At 39.1% G+C, this 19,137-nt stretch overlaps 1 protein-coding gene across 1 annotated transcript; it reads right to left on the bottom strand.

The window, feature by feature from the left end:
- Positions 1-5,179: 5,179 nt before the first annotated feature.
- Positions 5,180-12,962, bottom strand: LOC133512272 (UDP-glucuronosyltransferase-like). Its single transcript, XM_061841734.1, has 5 exons — positions 12,037-12,962; positions 10,628-10,759; positions 10,432-10,519; positions 9,185-9,404; positions 5,180-7,450 (listed from the first exon to the last, which is right to left on the bottom strand). Exons 1-5 carry the CDS (start codon positions 12,895-12,897, stop codon positions 7,168-7,170), a joined length of 1,584 nt encoding a protein of 527 aa, XP_061697718.1. The 5' UTR covers positions 12,898-12,962; the 3' UTR covers positions 5,180-7,167.
- Positions 12,963-19,137: the final 6,175 nt, after the last annotated feature.

Genomic DNA, 19,137 nt, shown 5'->3' with positions numbered 1-19,137 from the left:
TGAACAGAAATGCAATGATACTAATAAAAGATTAATCTTAAAAACAATGGTATGCGTTTATGAGGAAATCATGAAAAAAAAATATTGTAATGTTTGCCGGTGGTTTACTTTTCAGTCTATTTTTAATTTTGTCAATGTGTAATTTGAGACGGCCAGAACACAACCAAACAAAGTAGTGCTGCACATACAGGAGACTCATTTTAAAATAGTACAGTTTGTTGCAGTGTTCTATTTTTGTTTTTATCATGGAAAGCAATTTTGACCTTTACTGGCAAGGTCAAAAACATCTTTCTAGTACTACTAGAGGGCATTCTCACTGTTACTTGTGGTACTATAGACAGGAATGGTATAGCAGTGCATAGTACTGTGGAGAAAAATGCCCAACTGGTGCTACCAGTGGACATTTTGGTGGTACTAATAAGGCCCAGGAGGCTACGAGTGCATTATGCATACCTAGTACAGGTTGTTGCATTGTCCTATTTTGGTTTGTATCATGGAAAGCAATTTTGACCTTGACTTGTAAGGTCAAAAACATCTTTCTAGTACTACTAGAGGGCATTCTCACTGTTACTTGTGGTACTATAGACAGGTATGGTATAGCAGTGCTTACTACTGTGGACAAAAGTGCCCAACTGGTGCTACTAGTGGACATTTTGGTGCCTCTAATAAGGACCAAGAGGCTACTCGTGCATGACACTTACCTGTTAATTGGTCCTACTAGCATTTGCAGGAATTTACAGCTACGTTTAACAGCATGCTAACAGACCACAAATAACACTCGTAGTGGAAAAATGTGACTAGTAACAAACAGTTCTACTAACGCGCCCTAGTTATTCTCCAAGTTGGCCGTGTTGTCTTACTACTTTTGACAACAAAAAGCATACCAGCACATGGACCATGAAATGGATATTAAAATGTATGCTGGAAGGTGTTGAGCAAACCAGCCTTCAAGAACAGAAAAGAACTTGACACAGATCCAGACAAGCTGTGTAAGTTGAATAAAACTTACACACCGATAATGTAGCTAATTTATGACAAATTTGGAGGTATATCTGGGATTCATTGAATCAGAAGTTTCCAAGTTATATTTTCTTTTTTTGTTGTTCATTTTTTCATTAAAGTTCTGGTAAGTCCTGCACCCCCACCCCCACACAATTCCAGTTATTGCTATACCCCCATCCTTGAATGACTTGCATGTTATCTTCAAACATTAACTGACGTTCCAGTCTGCCTGCAAGCAGGCACGTACACACACACACATGCACGCACGCACGCACACACACTACCTTAAGAGTCAACACATGCGCGCGCGCACACACTTCCTTAAAAGTCGTGCGTGAATTTGTGTTCTCCCTTGTCCCTATTTCACCCCGCATACACACACACACACACACAGACACACGCGCACACAAACACACAAAAACTTGCACAGATCCAAACAAGCTGTGCAAGTTGACTAAAATTGTTCCATACCGATAATGTAGCCAATATATGACAACTTAGGAGGTATTTCAGAGTTAATGAAATCAGAAAATTGGGAAGTTTTAAAGTTATATTTTCATTTTTTTATAGAAGTTCTGCTTATTCCTGCACCCCCATACCACCACCACCACCACCGCTACACACACACACAAACATTTGCAGAATTATGCCCATGCCCCTTCCTTGAATGACTTCAGTTTATCTTCAAATTCTCAATTTCAAATCTTGTTTGCCTGTAATCACGCACATACACGCACATATTTTCTTATGCATTGTGCGGACCATGTTGTTTTGAGTTCTTTGTGTGGTTACCCACTTCCACTGTAGCTGCAAATCACATCGCTATCACTAGAGGGGTTCAGAGAGTCAGAATATCACTTTAGATTGCAAGACACTCAAACTCAAAGCCATGATTTTTTTTCTTCTGTAGTTGTGACGACCGGCCCCTGTTGCTCGGCAGATTTGACGGCACACACACACACGTTTGGTTTTAAAAATTTCTCTCTCAATAGTCGTCAAACATGAGACACTGTATTGCTAATATTTTGCAGACTTTATTCGGCGACATGTAGTAAAGTTTACAAAACAGTGGTGAGGCCGGCCATGATGTACGGATTGGAGACGGTGGCACTGAAGAAACAACAGGAAGCTGAACTGGAGGTAGCAGAAATGAAGATGTTGAGGTTCTCGCTCGGAGTGAGCAGTTTGGATAGGATTAGAAATGAGCTCATTAGAGGGACAGCCAAAGCTGGATGTTTTGGAGACAAGATTCGAGAGAGCAGACTTCGATGGTTTGGACATGTTCAGAGGCGAGAGAGTGAGTATATTGGTAGAAGGATGCTGAGGATGGAGCTCCCAGGCAAAAGAGCGAGAGGAAGACCAAAGAGAAGGTTTATGGATGTGGTGAGGGAAGACATGAGGGCAGTTGGGGTTAGAGAGGAAGATGCAGGAGATAGGCTAAGATGGCAAAAGATGACACGCTGTGGCGACCCCTAACGGGACAAGCCGAAAGGAAAAGAAGAAGAATTCAGCGACATGTAGTGCTTCAAAATTAACCCATGTGTTTTTTAAAAATGTTATTATTGTAAGGTTCCTCTATTTTAAAATACAAGTGAGATGTAAGACTTGTTAGTAGAATACCTTGATTTTTGTTGAATACAACCAGTTTTTAGACAACCGTCAATCCTGTCTAATAAAAAAAAAAATCTTGATCCGTATTTTATCGTTTTTTTTGTGACGTAATTGAATTATGAACTTAACTTCCCTCCAATCGCAATGGCAGAGAATTGGTTCTGCATCAACAGTGCCGTGAAAAAGATTTCTCATTAGGGAAATCTATCAGACAAAGGTTTCAAATCATCAAACCAATCTTAATATAACTCAGAGACAACCAGAGGAAGTACAAAATGCAGTTTTCATATGACAATTCAATTTATTATGGCGCAAAAAAAATCCAAACCTTTCTGACCATCTGTGAAAAACTAACCCTCTCTTGTTAAATCACAAAGTCACTGCGACTAACCAAATATTTGGGAATGGTCTTCAGTTCAATTTCACAAGCCACACCACTTTACCACCATACTTGTTGAATCAAGAAATCACTTCACGAGAACTTGAAGTGGGCTACAAGATCTCAAGAACCAATGTAACATGTCGTGATCCAAAGAAATCCAAGAAAAACTCAGGAAGAAAAGTGATTGAAATTCATCAGTCTGGAAAAGATTACAAAGCCATTTCCAAAGCTTTGAGGCTCCAGCGAACCACTGTCAGAGCCATTATCCATAAAAATGGAGAAAACTGGGAAATGTGGCAAACCTTCCCAAGAGTGGAGGACCTACTAAAACTACTCCAAGAGGGTGACAACGACTCATCCAGGTCATCAGAGAAGAATCTCGAACAATATTTAAAGACCTCCAAGGCCTCGGTGGCCTCAGTTCAGGTCAGTGTTCAAGACTCTTTCATAAGAAAGACACCGGCCAAAAATGGTATCTATAGGAGAGTTACAATGTGAAAACCCCTGCTGTCAGCAAAGAATACAAATGCTTCTCTCACATTTGCTTAAAAAAAAAAACATTTTGATGATTGTCAGATTCACCAGGTGGACATTTATTAAAACCATTTAAAATAAGGAGGAGACGCTCATTACCAGTTTGCTTGCAGGCAAGAATAACGGAGAAGAACTGTACCCAACAATACTCAACTATGCTCTAAAAGCAGTCCTAATCTGACCCCTTCTTCAAAAGCATTTTTTTCTTTCTTTCTTGATTTACTGTGTGCCACACAAGTAAGTGAAAACTGCTTAGTAAGGCATTTTGGAAATGATAAATGTGGCAAAACTCATTTTGGGTTATCTTCAGGTGGCTTCCAACAGACTGTCTCCTTCTAGTCTTCCGCAGCCAGCTACTTCCTCTTTTGAGCGCAGATCTGTTTCCTGTTGAATCGCTAAATAAAGCTCAATAGTAACGCATTTCCTTATTGCAGCAAACCACTTCCTTCATTGCGCAACAAATTCATGATAACTATATTTACAAATATCTCAACAATGATCCTCAAGACATTTGGAGGAACATTATGTGGACTGACAAGTTAAAAATTAAACTTTTCAGGTGTAAAAAATGGCCAGAAAAATGCCAACGGTAAAGCATGCTGGTGGCAGCGATTGTCTGGGGCTGCTTTTCTACTTCAGGCCCAGGACAACTTGGCATGATTGATGGAACAATAAATTCTGCTGTGCGCCAGAAAATCCTGAAGGAGAACATCCGGCCATAAGTTATTGACGATTTATCGTTGACATTTCCCCCAATATTGTTCCAAAAGGTTCCAAAAGAGTAGCTTTCTTACAAATTCAGCCATCTAGAGAATAATTAGCATTTACTGTGCAGCCCCAATCATCACATTTTTTTTTTTTTTAGCATAATGGCTTTGTAGGTAGATAGAAAACAAGATTCAGCCAAATCCATCCAGTACTTCCTGACATACAGTATGCCGTTACTAGTGAAATTTTGTAATTGTATTTAAAAAAAAACTATATTAACATGGCAACCAACCTGATGTTTTCAAGTTTTCTATTTTTTTTTCAAGAATGACATGGGTTCATAAGTGTTAAAATTTGAATGTTAGCTTTATAATTTCCCTGTAGAAATGTACCTGCTACGCTTTTCTGTAGTTCTATTGCCTTTTCGTCATCTGCAAAGTAGAATAATACAAAAAGGACAAATTTTAAACCACTGAAAATAAGGTGAAGACATACATCCTTAAAATCCATCTTTGGATGCATTGATACAGCAAACTATCCATTTTCTGACAGTGACTTCTTTTTTGTAATCCATCTAAGGACACATTTAGCATTTGAAAACTTCTTGAATAACCTCACATAACTTAAATAAAATTCTGTTCAGTAGCATTACTCTGTATGTGATAAGTTGCATTGGTCCAAAAATCACAGAATATGAAATGCACACACAATGGACACCTTTTGCTAAATCTGCTGTAATTCTGAGTGACATTGCCTGTTTTACGTCCTCACAATAAAAAAAGAAAAGAAATCGAGACTCCGTCCAGTTATATATATTTTTGTTAACTTAACAACAGTTTCAATCTGTCATAAAATGCCGTGGACAATTCACAGCCAACCAATGCGTGATGAAACAATAAATGAGTCTTACCTCGATTAGTAGTAATTTGTTTTCATGATGTATTTTATTTTAACTGTTTTCCACAAAAAAGCTTTTCACCAGCGTCATGGTGTTGCCTCAGCTTCTCCAGCCTCGCTAACTTTGTGTTTCTGACAATGCATTCACTTACACAAGGAAAATCAGAATACCGCAAATATCACGTTATAGGGAGATTTGCAAAACTCGCACACTCGACTCTTGAGATTCAAAACTCTTATCTCAAGCAAGAAACCCACAAATAGTTCACACCAACATCAGTAACTTGAGCAATTGTTCATTTTACTATAAACGTGGTCAATATGGACATTTAAATCTGTACCTGCAGTATCCATTCAATGCATGAAGCAATTGCCCCCCCCCCCTCCCCCTTATTGTCATCTGACTCTCCCCGCCTCTGCTTTGCTTTGATGAACGCAATGACCTTGGACTTGGTTCAGGGTTCCATGTAACAGAAATACAGTTTGAGGAATACAGTGTACTGGACCTCACAACTCCAAACTTTATTTACATTTTAGTGTCAAACTTATGTGATAAACATGAAATTAAAAATAACTTTATCGGCACCATGTTTAAAGCGACATGGCGAGGTGACGTCATTCGACACACTGTGTCAAAAAGCTGAGAACGCGGCTGGATTTTAGTGTTTGGTTCCCTCTCCTGGACGATGTGACGATCACTTTCAGAATATTCATCATGAATGTATGAACTCTCAGTTAAATTGAGATGTCTTTTTAAAGCTTCTTAATCATCATCATAAGTTTTAAATATTTATATGTAAAGCTCGGGTCACAACAATATTCTAAAGAATTCAAATGTATCTGTCTGTATGTGTGAGATAAATTAAGGAGACTACTGTACTGCACTACTTATAAAGCTGATGTTTTGGGGTGGCGTATGAATCCTTTACTCATCATGTAATACTACTCAGATGTTTTGGCAGATGTCCTCCAAAAAATAATTTAACTACAAATCAAATTAAAGGAAGGAGCAAACCCTGTACTGCATTTAGTTACTCATGACAAAATTGTACTGAGATGTTTTGGTAGCTGTCCTACAAAAAAATTGTGTAATTGTAACTTGCATTAAAGAAAAAAGCCATTGATATTGTATATTGTACTGTATTTTCAGTTTTTTTCTTTTTTTATTTATTTCAGTGTCTGGTTGTTGCCAAAAATTAACACAGAAGAGAGTCATTTCCTCATGAGAGTGCAATAGTGATTAATGGAACCTGCAAAAACAGGACAACGAAGGGAAAAGTCAAAAGCCAAGATCTTTGCCAACACTATATGGGAAAATTAATATATGTTGATCCCTGAGGAGAATAATAATATACATTAAAATACTTACACTAGTCACTCAAACAGGGAAGATGCAGTAATGATTGCTGAGCAGGTTGAGCACTGGCTGTCCGAAAATTGTTCAAAAATGTATATAGGAATGCATTTTCATGCTTTTATGTTTTAATTTCATGTGACGGCTTAATAGAAGGCCAGAGTTAAATTTGCAGTTTGTCTTCTCACATATGCTGTGGTCAAATATGGTACTAAGAAAATGCCCATTATGATTGTCTACCTGTTCTGAAATTTGAATTGTGAATGAACATTAAGATTTGTAATTACATTTGTAAATGGTTTTTGTCTAACATTGGTGTTTAATTAATCACTTCATTTGGATTTCACTTTCCATATTCCTGCTTTTTAACAAATAGAGGTGAAAGTAAAAGCCTTAAGCCCAAAAGAGAATTGTAAAAGTTCTTCACGAGCTCAACAAGAGTGACTTTATTTACTGTCTTTCAAGAATGAGGGCAGTCTCGGAATCGACCTCATCAATTTTCTTCAGGATCAAACCCTTCAAATGACAGCAAGATTTAGTTTGGCGATTTAAGTAAAAAATTATTCCATTTTTAAGATCATCTTAAAATGTTGCCAGCACACATACAACACACACATCCATTCATCCAACATTCAAATAGTCACAGAACTTTACATCTCACTTACATGTGACAGAATTTTTACTCGGATTTCCTCTTTGCAGTCCCCTTTGTGCAACACTTGCGGGTGCAGAACAAGCAGCACTTAAGCGTCACCCACAGAGCAGTCACAACCACAGTGAGCAGGAAAGCGACGACATCCAGGCTGTGGTATTGGACCCAGTTCAAATCGTGTGCCGCTGCGCGCAGATGCGCTGCTCCTTTGTGTCTCATCACAAACTCGGTCCAGAAGGCAGCCAGGTCCAAAGGCTGAACAGGGCGGTCCAGGTGTATCGCGGACAATTTCACCATCTTTTCTTTATAACTACACAGAGGCAAATACATATGCGTGATGATACACGATACTGATGATGGCCGATGAAAATAATGACACATTAGAAATGGAAAACTATACTCAAAACTGGATTGCAAGAAATAACATTTGGATGCTTAGAATGTCAACATTGCACAATTCCATGCTAATTATGGCCCACTGGACACCAGGCGATTGACGCTTGCGTACGTAACCAACTTGCTGCAATGGAAAAACAGCAACATCTGGTGTTCTCATTGGGGAACAACATTTTAAAAGGCCACATATACGTACTATCGAGATTTTTTTTTACTGAATTACAAACAACATGGTGCAATGGACCTTTCCGACCTATCAATCACTCGTACAAGAATAGCCAATCAGACAGCTGCATTGTCTTAACCCCTGGCTTGACACGCCCCTCTCGCCATGTTGTCCCACAAGCAATGCGAGTTGTCAGTAGCGTGCGCTTGGAAAAGTTCATGTTATGAAGAAAATGGTCCTCAGATGCGCTTGGGGAACGTGCGATCCTGATGAAAGATATCCTGCTAGGTTACAAGGGGCCCGCTTGATTCATTTTCCAAAGCCTAAAACACAGCTGACAAAGTGTCTACGATGGATTAAGACTCGCGGAAGACCACGCGTACAACTAAATGTGGACAATATCAACAAACACAAGGCTTTATCTTCGAAAGTAAGTGAGGGAGAAGTATCTTCTCTGAGTTTAATTGAATTATCATCAGTTCTTTATACATTGCAGGAGAACAACTTTCACTTTGTTAGTGTATCACTGACCTTCTGAATGAAGTGTGTAATATTTTATGCCGAAGAGTCGAGTTCGTGATACGTCAATGCCCGATGTCACGCAAGAGAAATGTCTATTTGTATCACATCGGACTTTTAAGACAGAGCACTGGGTTCCATTACGAGCCAACTCAAATGAATACACTCACTCACTTATAAAGATTACAATAATATTAAACGTGATCATTCCAAGTAAAAAGTACTCACCCTGCTTTACATACACAGTACACTTCCGCTATTTTATCCTGTTGAATTTCAATATGAATTTTATGAGGTGTCACACTTTTTTTGCATCAATCGCCAACGTTTCGCTGTAACTCTGGTCTGTGACTTGAAGTCTATTTCTGTTGTAAATTGCTGATGAAATTTGGGACTCCAAACTTGTGGCCACTTCCGTCTGTTAAGATTCTGTTTGATGGCATGGCACTGTTGGTCATTTATTAGCTGCCATCTTCGTATCAAAATGTAAAGGACATAATGAAGAGGTCTGTTAAAATTCTAATTGGGAATTTATTATTATTTAATTGAACCAGAAAACATCCATTTATAGGTCAACACCTTTTGTGAATTTGGCCATTTCGCTCTTTGTTACAGGGAACATCATGTTGTGCAAAAGAAAATGCAGAAACATTGAACAGATCTACATGCGAATATAAAAGTTCAGATGCCAAATTAAGTTTGCCTGCAAAAGTTACAGTTAATTTTATATTCAACCTGAAGTTTTATCCCAAAGCGGAATTTTCCCAACGTTTTGTGAATAGTGTGTATTTTTCCTGTTTCAACTTTATTACATTTGTCCCATGTTGAAATCGCAAGTACTGTAATGTATACTTCTCTAAAATCCAAATCACACACACACACACACACACACACACACACACACACACACACACACTAGAATCAAATGGGTTGTTTTTAAGATCCACATCCGAGTTGCCTTACTGTTTGTTGTTGATAATGTTTTTGAGAGCCACCAGCAGTTCGTCTGTCTTCACATCGTGCATGCTGAGCGTCTCGGCAATCCCACGCACCACCATGCGGTGAACGTTGTCCGCCTGATCTCCGAACAGTGGAAACATGAGCATGGGAACGGCGTTGCAGAGGCCTTCATAGATACCGTGGGTCCCTCCGTGGGTGAGGAACGCTTTGGCCTTGGGGTGAGCTGAGCAGCGTGAGGAAAGGGTTTGAGGTCAAGGAGAAGAAATCATGATTGGATTTAATAGCATATCTGAGAAATCAATTTTATTTGTATTTGTTGAGTACTTTTCCGACAAATATTGCATCGCAAAGTGCTCTACACAACAAAAGCTGCCACACTACAATCTGACTGATCATGATAACGCTGTCAGAAAAATCCATTGATGAGGAAGGTGGGATAGCGTAAAAGTGATTTGAGTAAAGAATCATTAAAATATTAGAAAGAAAAAATAAAAGAAAAATAGTGCTTTGAGGCGTGATCAGCAGTCCCTCTAACTGCAATGAGAACCATAATAAATACAAATAATTTATCAAACTACAAGGAACAGAATCACAAAACAAGAACATACAGTAAAAAGAGAAAAACGAGAAGCATATCAAGGTTCTTGCGTGGCCTAGCCATTCTCCAGACCAAAACAAATACAAAATCTTTGGAGGGACCTGAAACTCCAGGTTTCTCAGCCCAGAAAAGATCTGTGTGGAGGAGTTGGCCGAAATCCCTCCTGCAGTGTGAGCAAACCTGGTGAACAACTACAGGAAACGTTTGGCCTCTGTAATTGCAAACAAAGGCTACTGTACCACATATTAACATTGGCTTTCTCAGGTGTTCAAATACTTAATTTGCAGTTGTATCACCCAAAAAAATTGTTAAAAAAAAAGTCAAACATTGTGATTTCTGGATTTTGCTTTTTAGATTGTCTCCCTCACAGTGAACATGCAACTACGATGAAAATTTCAGACCCCTCAATGATTTCTAAGCGCGAGAACTTGCAATATAGCAGGGTGTTCAAATACTTATTTTCTTCACTGTAATTTATCAAACTACAAGGAACAGAATCATAAGACAAGAATATATAGAAAAAAACAGAAAAACAAAGCTATACCTTAAAAAGTAATATAATGTAAAAGCGAGCCGAAATATTTTCACTTTTGAAATATGACTACCATTGAAAAAACTTAGTCAATAATTTTGTCCATAAAAGCAAACCTACCTAAAAGATCATTCTGAGGTAGCCACTTCATCAGTTTCACATTCTTTGGCACATTCTTAAGTTCAACTCCAGTGTATCGCCACAAAACCTGAAAACACACAACCATATTTACTGCATGCAAAAATTGGTTCATTTGGGCCACACGCTGCAATATGCAGTGTGAAAATGATATTTTTTGTGTAACTGGGGCCATTACCCTCTGTGGAATCTGGCGAAAGGCTTCAAGGAATTGTTGCGCTTTCTCCTGCGGCATTTTGGACACCATGGAGCCCAAAGTAAAGACGATAAAACCATCATCCCCTGACCCTTCGACGAACTCCTCCAAATCCTGCCGCAACCAAACAAAGCATTGTTTTCAGCACGTAGGATGTAGAACAATGTGTTTCATAAAAATAACAACATGCTCGTTTACTCCAGGTTTATGTATGGACTGATAAAAAACTACCCATAGTCTGTGGTCTAGTTTTATTGTTCCAGATCCTATTCGATGTACATTTACTCAGAATCCCTCCCACAATGTCCATAGTGCAAATGTCTACTTTACATAAGGCATTTTTCACACATTCTGTGACAACCGCATTGTTTTTTTAATCTCTTAAACATGCAAACAAGTTTATGGACTGCTTCATGGACCAAGGTTTTTAACTAATCGGAAACTGGTGGATGCATGCAAAGACAACACGAACTGGCAGTCCTCGACACTGTCGGTATAACGATGTGCTCGTCAGCCGTTGTTATATTTATAGTTTGATTGAAGCTATCGTGAGCCCGATCAGCCACAGCAGACACAGATGCCACCATCTTATCTAACCTCTGCTCTTCGTTGCCAATCACAAATCTAAGGGCTTCTTCCGATATTGAAATCGAAATTTTCAGAAAATGAATATATATATTTATATATATATATATATATATATATATATATATATACACACACAGTATTTTGTCATTAGCAAGCAAAAAAACTATTACAAGGAAATGAGTGATAAAGAATACTCCCACAGTTGAGGATTGGGTTAAAGTGGTTCAAGATATTTTTAAAATGGAGACGTTAACTTTCATTTTGAAGCAAGAACAAGACAATTTGAAGGACATTGGGAAAACTGGACAAAATATGCCATAACATCAAAAAATGTGACTACATAATGTGAAATCAAGTTTATCTTAATTTTGTCCATTGGTTCCCACCATTTATTCCTTTTGTTGTTGTCATTATTACTGTTAATTTTTTTTTTTTTCTTAGCGTGTTATGCAGTGTGTTTTTTTTTAAACTCATAAGTATTGCATTTTGTCTTGTTTTCAGAACAGGTATCACCCAAAGGTTCCGATACCAAGAAAATTTGAAACCTAAAATTTTTTTTTTGCTTGAAGCAAATATGTAAATCATTGTACATTGTTTTTGGAACATTTGCATTAATGTGTGCAGGTTGCTAAAGTTGTTGTTTTTTGTAGTCAAACTAGCAAGTAAGTCAGTGCTTTTGATGATCCTGACTGGCCACCAGTGAAGGTCTAAGCCTGAGCTTATAAAGAGGAAATGTGTGCTGTAGCGTACATGATACGCGAGTGAGTGAATCCAGATGTGGCTATAGTGGTTGGAATACTCACCGCAGGAAGGGGTTGCTGCTTTGCGCAATTGATACCGCCAATAAAAAACATGTTGGGCATCACCGGTTTGGGCCACTCCAGGACAAAGTCGTACCTCAGGAGCCAAATAGCGCCATGGCTCAACAGTTTCATGTAGGTCATGCCTTCCTCCACATAATCGCTGACCAGCTCGTCAAAGTGGGCATACATGAGCTGACACACATAAGACTCCGCCAGACCCATAATGTTGTTTTTGACCCTCTCTGTGAAAGTCATGACATCTGTGTGACCAGAGTAGAATTTGGGAACATAAGACAACGGAACGGGGCAGCGGTTAGCCTTGGAATCTAAGTCACAGGGAAGTCCGCGGAGGAAGTAAACAGCCGGGATGCCAAAGATCTGAGCCAGGACGGAGCCGCACGGGAGAAAAGGGTCTGTCAGCACCAGATCGAAGGCTTCACCCCTCAGCTGACTCAGCAGAAGCTGCTGGTCGAGGAGACTTCTACAACCTTTTTCCTGGAACGTTGTAAAGTTCACCACAAGCTTTATGTTGAAAAACAGGTCTTTAAACACCGGCGACTTGATGAAGATGCTCTCCGTGAGCTGCGTAAATGATCCATCGAGTTCGGCTTTGCTGTAGGGGACTTTGTAAACCTGAGTCCTGTAGTCCTCTTTGCTGTCGATCAGCAGACTGGTCTCGGGCACCAAAACCACCACCTCGTGTCCTCTGTGGGTCAACTCCTTCACCAAGATCTTCATGCTCAGCCAGTGACTCCCGTCTACTGGCATTACCAGGACCTTCCCCCCATCTGCGGATCCCAGAATGGAACAAAAGAGCCCAGCCAGCAGTCCCAGTCCAGAAAACCACACCCTGACACACATCGCCTTCTCTCCCTCGCTGCAAAAGTCGCCAAAATAGAGGAAGAGCCCTTCGCAACCTTTGCTGGTTGAGGTGTGTGCGTGTGTGAGTGAGCATGTGGTCCTGAGAGCTGTTTTATCAGGCATCTACCAAGCGTGATGTAATCGAAGCAAGACGAAGGGGTGTAAGATTACACCAGTAAATCATTTGCTGTCACGTCTTTCTTCAGTTTCTTTTTTTTAAACGCACATTTCTTGTCACGCTCATATTTATCCACTTACAACTGCATGCGTTGTGGGACTTTGTGTTTTTACTTTGCGACTTGCACAGAGTAAACTACGCATACATCAGAGATTTAAACAGACAAACCGTTTCATGTTTCTGATCGTGTTTTTGTGTCATTCGGGTGTCAAAAATGTGTTTTATTTGTCTCATTAGTCTGCAGTTGGCTTTAGATTGTCGAGTTACGACGGCTTTGCTTTCGGCTTATACAACTGATTTGTGCAAAGCAGTGCAAAGTTTACTTTGAGCATGGCTTTACTCCCCCACCCGTAAACACATGGGCATGGCAGCCCTTTTGGCCTCCTCTCACTTTTTTTCAGTCTTTATGACTGCTGCCTTTTGGGGGGATTTGTTAACATAGTTCAATCATTTTACCATTTTCCACAGCAACAACTTCAAACTCTGGAAATTCTGATTGCACTTGCCCACACTTTTTCTTGTTTTTCAAAACCCTTAATGGGCAAACTCTTCAGGACTTCTCATATTTTGAAAACAGCATAGTTTTTCTCTGTCAATATAAACAGACATGATATTAATAAAACATTCATGTTAAAAAACATTATAATGGTATATCATTCTGAGGAAATGTAAAAAAAATGTGTTGTAATGATTGCAAGTGGTTTACTTTTCAGTTTATTTTTGTCAATGTGTGATTTGAGGGAGATAGAACATCTTGCTTGCGAGTTGACATTTTGGTGATTCTAATAAAGCCCAGGAGGCTACTGAAGCATGACGCAAACCTCCTAGTAGGGCCTACTAGCATTTAGAGTAATTTACAGTTAAGTTTAATAGCATGCTAATAGACCACAAATTACATTAGTAGTGGAAAAATGTGACTAGTAAACATTTCTACTAACGCACCCGAGTTATTCTAAAAGTTTGCCGGGTTGTCTTACTACTATTGACAACAAAAAGCATACGGGGATTCCTCAGGTTAAGATGGTCTCGACCCAAGACGTTTCGACTTGACAACGCCCGTCCCAGTCCGCCATTTTATCTGGCCAATGCTTGTCTGTGTTTGTGCGCCGGGAGTATCTTCACATTTTTTGCCCTCCTTTTTAGACATTATCGCCCGAAAGAAGAAAGCTGTGTCTTTTGGCAATCCTTCTGTAGCCAAAAGAAAATCCATTACCATGGAAATGAAGCTTAAGATCATAAAACGAGGATTGAGGACCTGGTTCCTTCAAAATAGCTAAGCACAGCCTCCCCTTCCTTTCCATCCACCACTCAGCAGTAATGCTAAGTACATCATCTTGTTTATTTTAATGTACAGTGTCTTGGTTCTCAAACACAATCCGTTCCAGAAGACTGGTTGAAAACCAAAACGTTCGAAAACCAACGCACGTTTTCCCATTACAATGAATGGAAAATGAAATAATGCGTTCCAAGCCTAAAAAAGTTTAAGCGATTTTTTTAGCTTTTCCTGATAATAAACTGCATAGTAGAGATATATAGTTTAAATACTTTATATAGTAGAATCATTTAAGTAATGTATTTAAAATTTTAAAATGTATGCTTTAGCCTAGTAGAGTCTGCTAGGCTGGGAGTGCATTGCAGGCATCTGTAGCGACTCGACCCCAGCCCTATAAACCTTTTTTTATTAACAAAAGTGTAGAATAACTTTAAACAAGCAATAATGAGGGTGGGGGGGAAACAGACAAATTGTTTTTTATTTGCACAGAAAGTACGTAACGTAAAAAAAAAATAACGCAGCTAGAGGTATGGTTAATGGAACAAAAGAAAAAAGCAATCTAAAACAACAGTTTCAGATGTCTTCGGTGGGGTTGACTCGCCCCTTTTTCACAAATAACGAGTAATATTTGTTTCTGCCGTCTTTTAAGCACTTTTCTGAAGTGGCTCATAATAACATCATTAAAAATTTTGCAGTGCTCTGGAACATTCAGCTTTATTCAGGTGATGAAGTTCTACAAAATTATGGATGTCGTTCCATTTAGCACAGATAGCTTTAATATCGGCAGTTGAGACATCTCTCCTGCCTTCAGCCTCATCAGACGACATCTTCTCCCTTCCTCGCTGACACTATCCCCAGCTAACTGCTGCTCGTTCACGAAAATAAGAAGCAACTTTTGGACTTCTTCCAAGATCTGTGGCCTCTGCTTGGTCAACAACATCACTTGTTTTGAGGGCATCCTTGTGTTTCAGAGTGGTGCTGATCGTCGATTTCGCCATGCCATACGTCTTCGATAGCTCAGAAACACGCACACCAGATTCATGCTTGGCTATCAAATTCTTCTTGAAGTTGACAGTTTTACACACCACTTTTCTATTTCAGCACCAGCAGTTCCACTTGCCTTCTTTGAAGCCATGAATGGGGGTTAATGTTGCTCAATTTTAAGAAAATAAGTCACTACAGTACTGGGAAAAGTCCACGAGCAGAGGACTGTGTGAGTTAACTGGTTGCGCCGCGTCACGCGCATTACGTCTTTTCGGGGGTGCGTTCGAAAGCACAATAATAAATCGTCGTGGGTCAGCTGGTCGGGGTGTTCGAATACCAATTTTCGTTCGAAAACCAAAGCAAAAAAATCTTGAAATTTTCGTTCGAAAACAGATTTGTACGAAAACCAAGACGTTCGAAAACCGAGGTCCCACTGTATTTGTTTTTTATACGTAGTATTTTGAAGTAAATTCTGACTTTAATGGTGGAATCCGACTTAAGTCAAAATTCGAGTTAAGTCGGTACTGTAGGAACGGATCTCAGTTGTAGACAGAGGACTCCATGTACTAGCACACGGAACCTAAAATGGATATCAAATGTATGTCAGGAAAGTGTTGAGCAAACTAGCCTTCGAGTAGCAAAAAGAAAAGAGCTTGCACAGATCCAAACAAGCTGTGTAAGTTGAATAAAACTGTTACATACCGATAATGTAGCCAATTTATGAGCTATGTTTTGGTCAATGAAATAAGAAAATCAGGAAGTTTTAAAGTTGTATTTTCAACTTTCAACAAAAGTTCTGCTTATTCCTGCACCCCTCACCTTGCACACACAAAATTGCAAAATTATGGCTAGATCCCCTTCCTTGAATGACTTCCATGTGTTATCTTCAAACATAAACTCTGACGTTCTGGTCTGTTTGCCTATAATCACACATGTATGCACACACATACACACACACAATTCTTTAAAAGTAGTGTGCGTGACTGCGTGTTATCCTTTGTCCCTTTTCAACTCTGCATACGCCCTCCACACATACAAACACTCACGCACGCTTGCCACAAGCATTGTTAAGTGGCGTGAGAACCCTTAAAAAAAAGAACCGACTTTGGAGTGGTGGATAACATCAGACTAAAAAAAAAAAAAAAAAAGTCATTCGTGGAATTCACAACGTGCCGCGGCTCGCTTTGACAATTACCAAGAAGTAAACAAGGACAGCGTTCCCTTTGGCCTTATTAATAACAACCCAAGAAAATATAACTTAGTGCTGTTTCTTTTCAGTCGCTAAACTGTACTGATCATATTAAGTGTAAGGCCTGGCAAGATATGGGATTTAAGTAAAATATTCCCCCCCCCCAATTCAATATAGAGAAAAATACTGCCTCCAGCACTCCTCCGACTCTTGTGAGGATAAGCGCCTTGGAAAATGGATGGATGGAAATGACGATAAGACAAAACGAGTTTGGGTTTTTGTTTGTTTTTCCCACTTCTGGGATTTTCTTTTTTTTTTTGTCTTTATCCAAAACGTAACACAATGTTCTACATTTTTTCCCCAGCATCAGCTATCAACTTCCATGGAGAAGAGTGTGTTCTCCTTCTTTACGGACAATTATGTAAAAATAAAATATAAAAATAAAAAATAATTTTCGTTTGGATAAAAATCAACTTTATTAAAACCCTTATTACATTTTATTAATACTGTACGTGTTTAAAAAAATAGACAATTCAACATCAACCTAATGAAAAATATTCCCTTTGGGGTTAATATTGAGTCATTTGAGCCCTTGAGCCAGTGGTGTGCAACGCTCCAGTGTTGGCGGGGCCACAGAGATGTATTTTACGCCCCACCCCCACACAGAAAATGGAACAGTATGTTTTTTTCACATGCTATACTGGTTTCGCAACGCGCCATGTTTAAAGCAACATGACAGGGTGACGTCATTAGACACACTGGGTCAAAAAGGTAAGAACACATCTGGATTATAGTGTTTGGTTCCCCCTCCTGGGCAAAGTGGCCATCGCTTTCATAATATTGAAGGTGAACGTATGAGCACTCTGTTTAATTGACCCCTCCGTACAGGGCACTTAACCACGCCTCCCGAAGTGACGTCACGCCACGTGCGCTGACGTAAGACAAACAATACGTAAAAAATGGCAAAAAGGGACAAGCCGAAAGAAACACACACAATACAATACAATACATTGTTAACTGAGACAGACGCCATGCTTCTGATTTCATTCAAATCAACGATATATTATAGATTCTAAATACAATACATTCTGAACTGAGAGAGACGCCATGCTTCTGATTTCATTCAATCATTCACACGTACCAATGTTATGCTAGCGGAGAACGTCTTATTCATTTATACGAGACGTGGATAAAAATCAAATTTAGGGCATATCTTCGTGCAAACACAGTCTAGTTAAGCTTCGGCCGTGAGTCAGCAAGAAAGCGACACGTTTGTGCAGTCCGATCATCGCTAAATATCGCTCAACAAAGAATAAGTGTGTCAATCGTTCACACGCAGTAGTGTTATGCTAGCGGAGAACGTCTCATTCATTTATACGAGACGTGAATTAAAAATCAATTTTAGGGCATATCTTGGTGCAAACACCGTCTGGTTAAGCTTCGGCCGCGAGCCAGCAAGAAAGCGACACGTTTGTGCAGTCCGATCATCGCTAAATATCGCTCAACAAAGAATAAGTGTGTCACTCGTTCACACGTCGCAGTGTTATGCTAGCGAAGAACTTCGAATTCATTTATACGAGACATGTATTGAAAATCAAATATAGGGCATACCTTCGTGCAAACATATCTGTTCCGGTTGATATTAGATGGATTTAGTTGAGGATGCGGTCTTCCACAAAGTTTGATCCATCGAAGGCATTTTTCGTACTGGGTCTTCGGTTTTGGAAAGGGTACGAATGGAACTCCACCAACTAGCCTTTCAGGATACCTGTCGTCACTATTACAAAGTCCGTGACTACACCTCTTAACCATATTTTTTGTTAAATAACCCAAATACGCGATAAAACGCTAACATAACCTATACTGGACCATGCAATGTTGTCTGAGAAAATGCCGGGAGCAAAAACGGGTTTTGGTTTATGCAGATCTCTGGCCTCTGATTGGTCAGTGATGTGGATTGCGCAATATCCACAGAGGGGTCAATTGAGATATCCTTTTTAAGATTCTTAACCATCATAATCATAATAATAACTTTTAAATATGTATATAGCAACCGAGGGAAAGACCAATATTTGAAAGAATTTAAATGTATCTGTCTGTAAGCATGCTACTGGTAATTCTAAATAGATTATCTTGAGAAAGAAAATGCCAAATTTATCAGATCATTTTTTTTTTCCAGTCATAATTTAAATCTACATGTATTTATATAGCACAAACGATAAAGTAAAGCGACTACCTTTGTACTTATAAAACAGATTTTGGGTAGGCCTATGCATCGTTTACTCATCACGTAATTTTACTCAGATGTTTTGGTAGATGTCCTCCAAAAAGAAATTAAATACAACTTGGATTAAAGGAAGGAGCAAATTATATCCTGTATGTATTTAATTACTCATTATATAATTGTACTGAGATGTTTTGGTGCATGTTCTACAAAAAAGACGTAAGTGTATTAAAGAAAGAAGCAATTATTTTTTATACTATACTGCATTTGAGTCTGTTATTATTATTATTTTTTTTAATCTAAGAGGCTGGTTGTTGCCAAAAATGAACACAGGAGAGCGCCATTTGCTCATGAGACTGCGATGGCCATTAATGGAACTTGCAAAAACAGGA

This window comes from Syngnathoides biaculeatus, chromosome 14 (genome assembly GCF_019802595.1).
Source record: "Syngnathoides biaculeatus isolate LvHL_M chromosome 14, ASM1980259v1, whole genome shotgun sequence".
Classification (NCBI taxonomy): Eukaryota; Metazoa; Chordata; class Actinopteri; order Syngnathiformes; family Syngnathidae; genus Syngnathoides; species Syngnathoides biaculeatus.
This window is presented reverse-complemented; position numbering and strand designations above follow the sequence as displayed.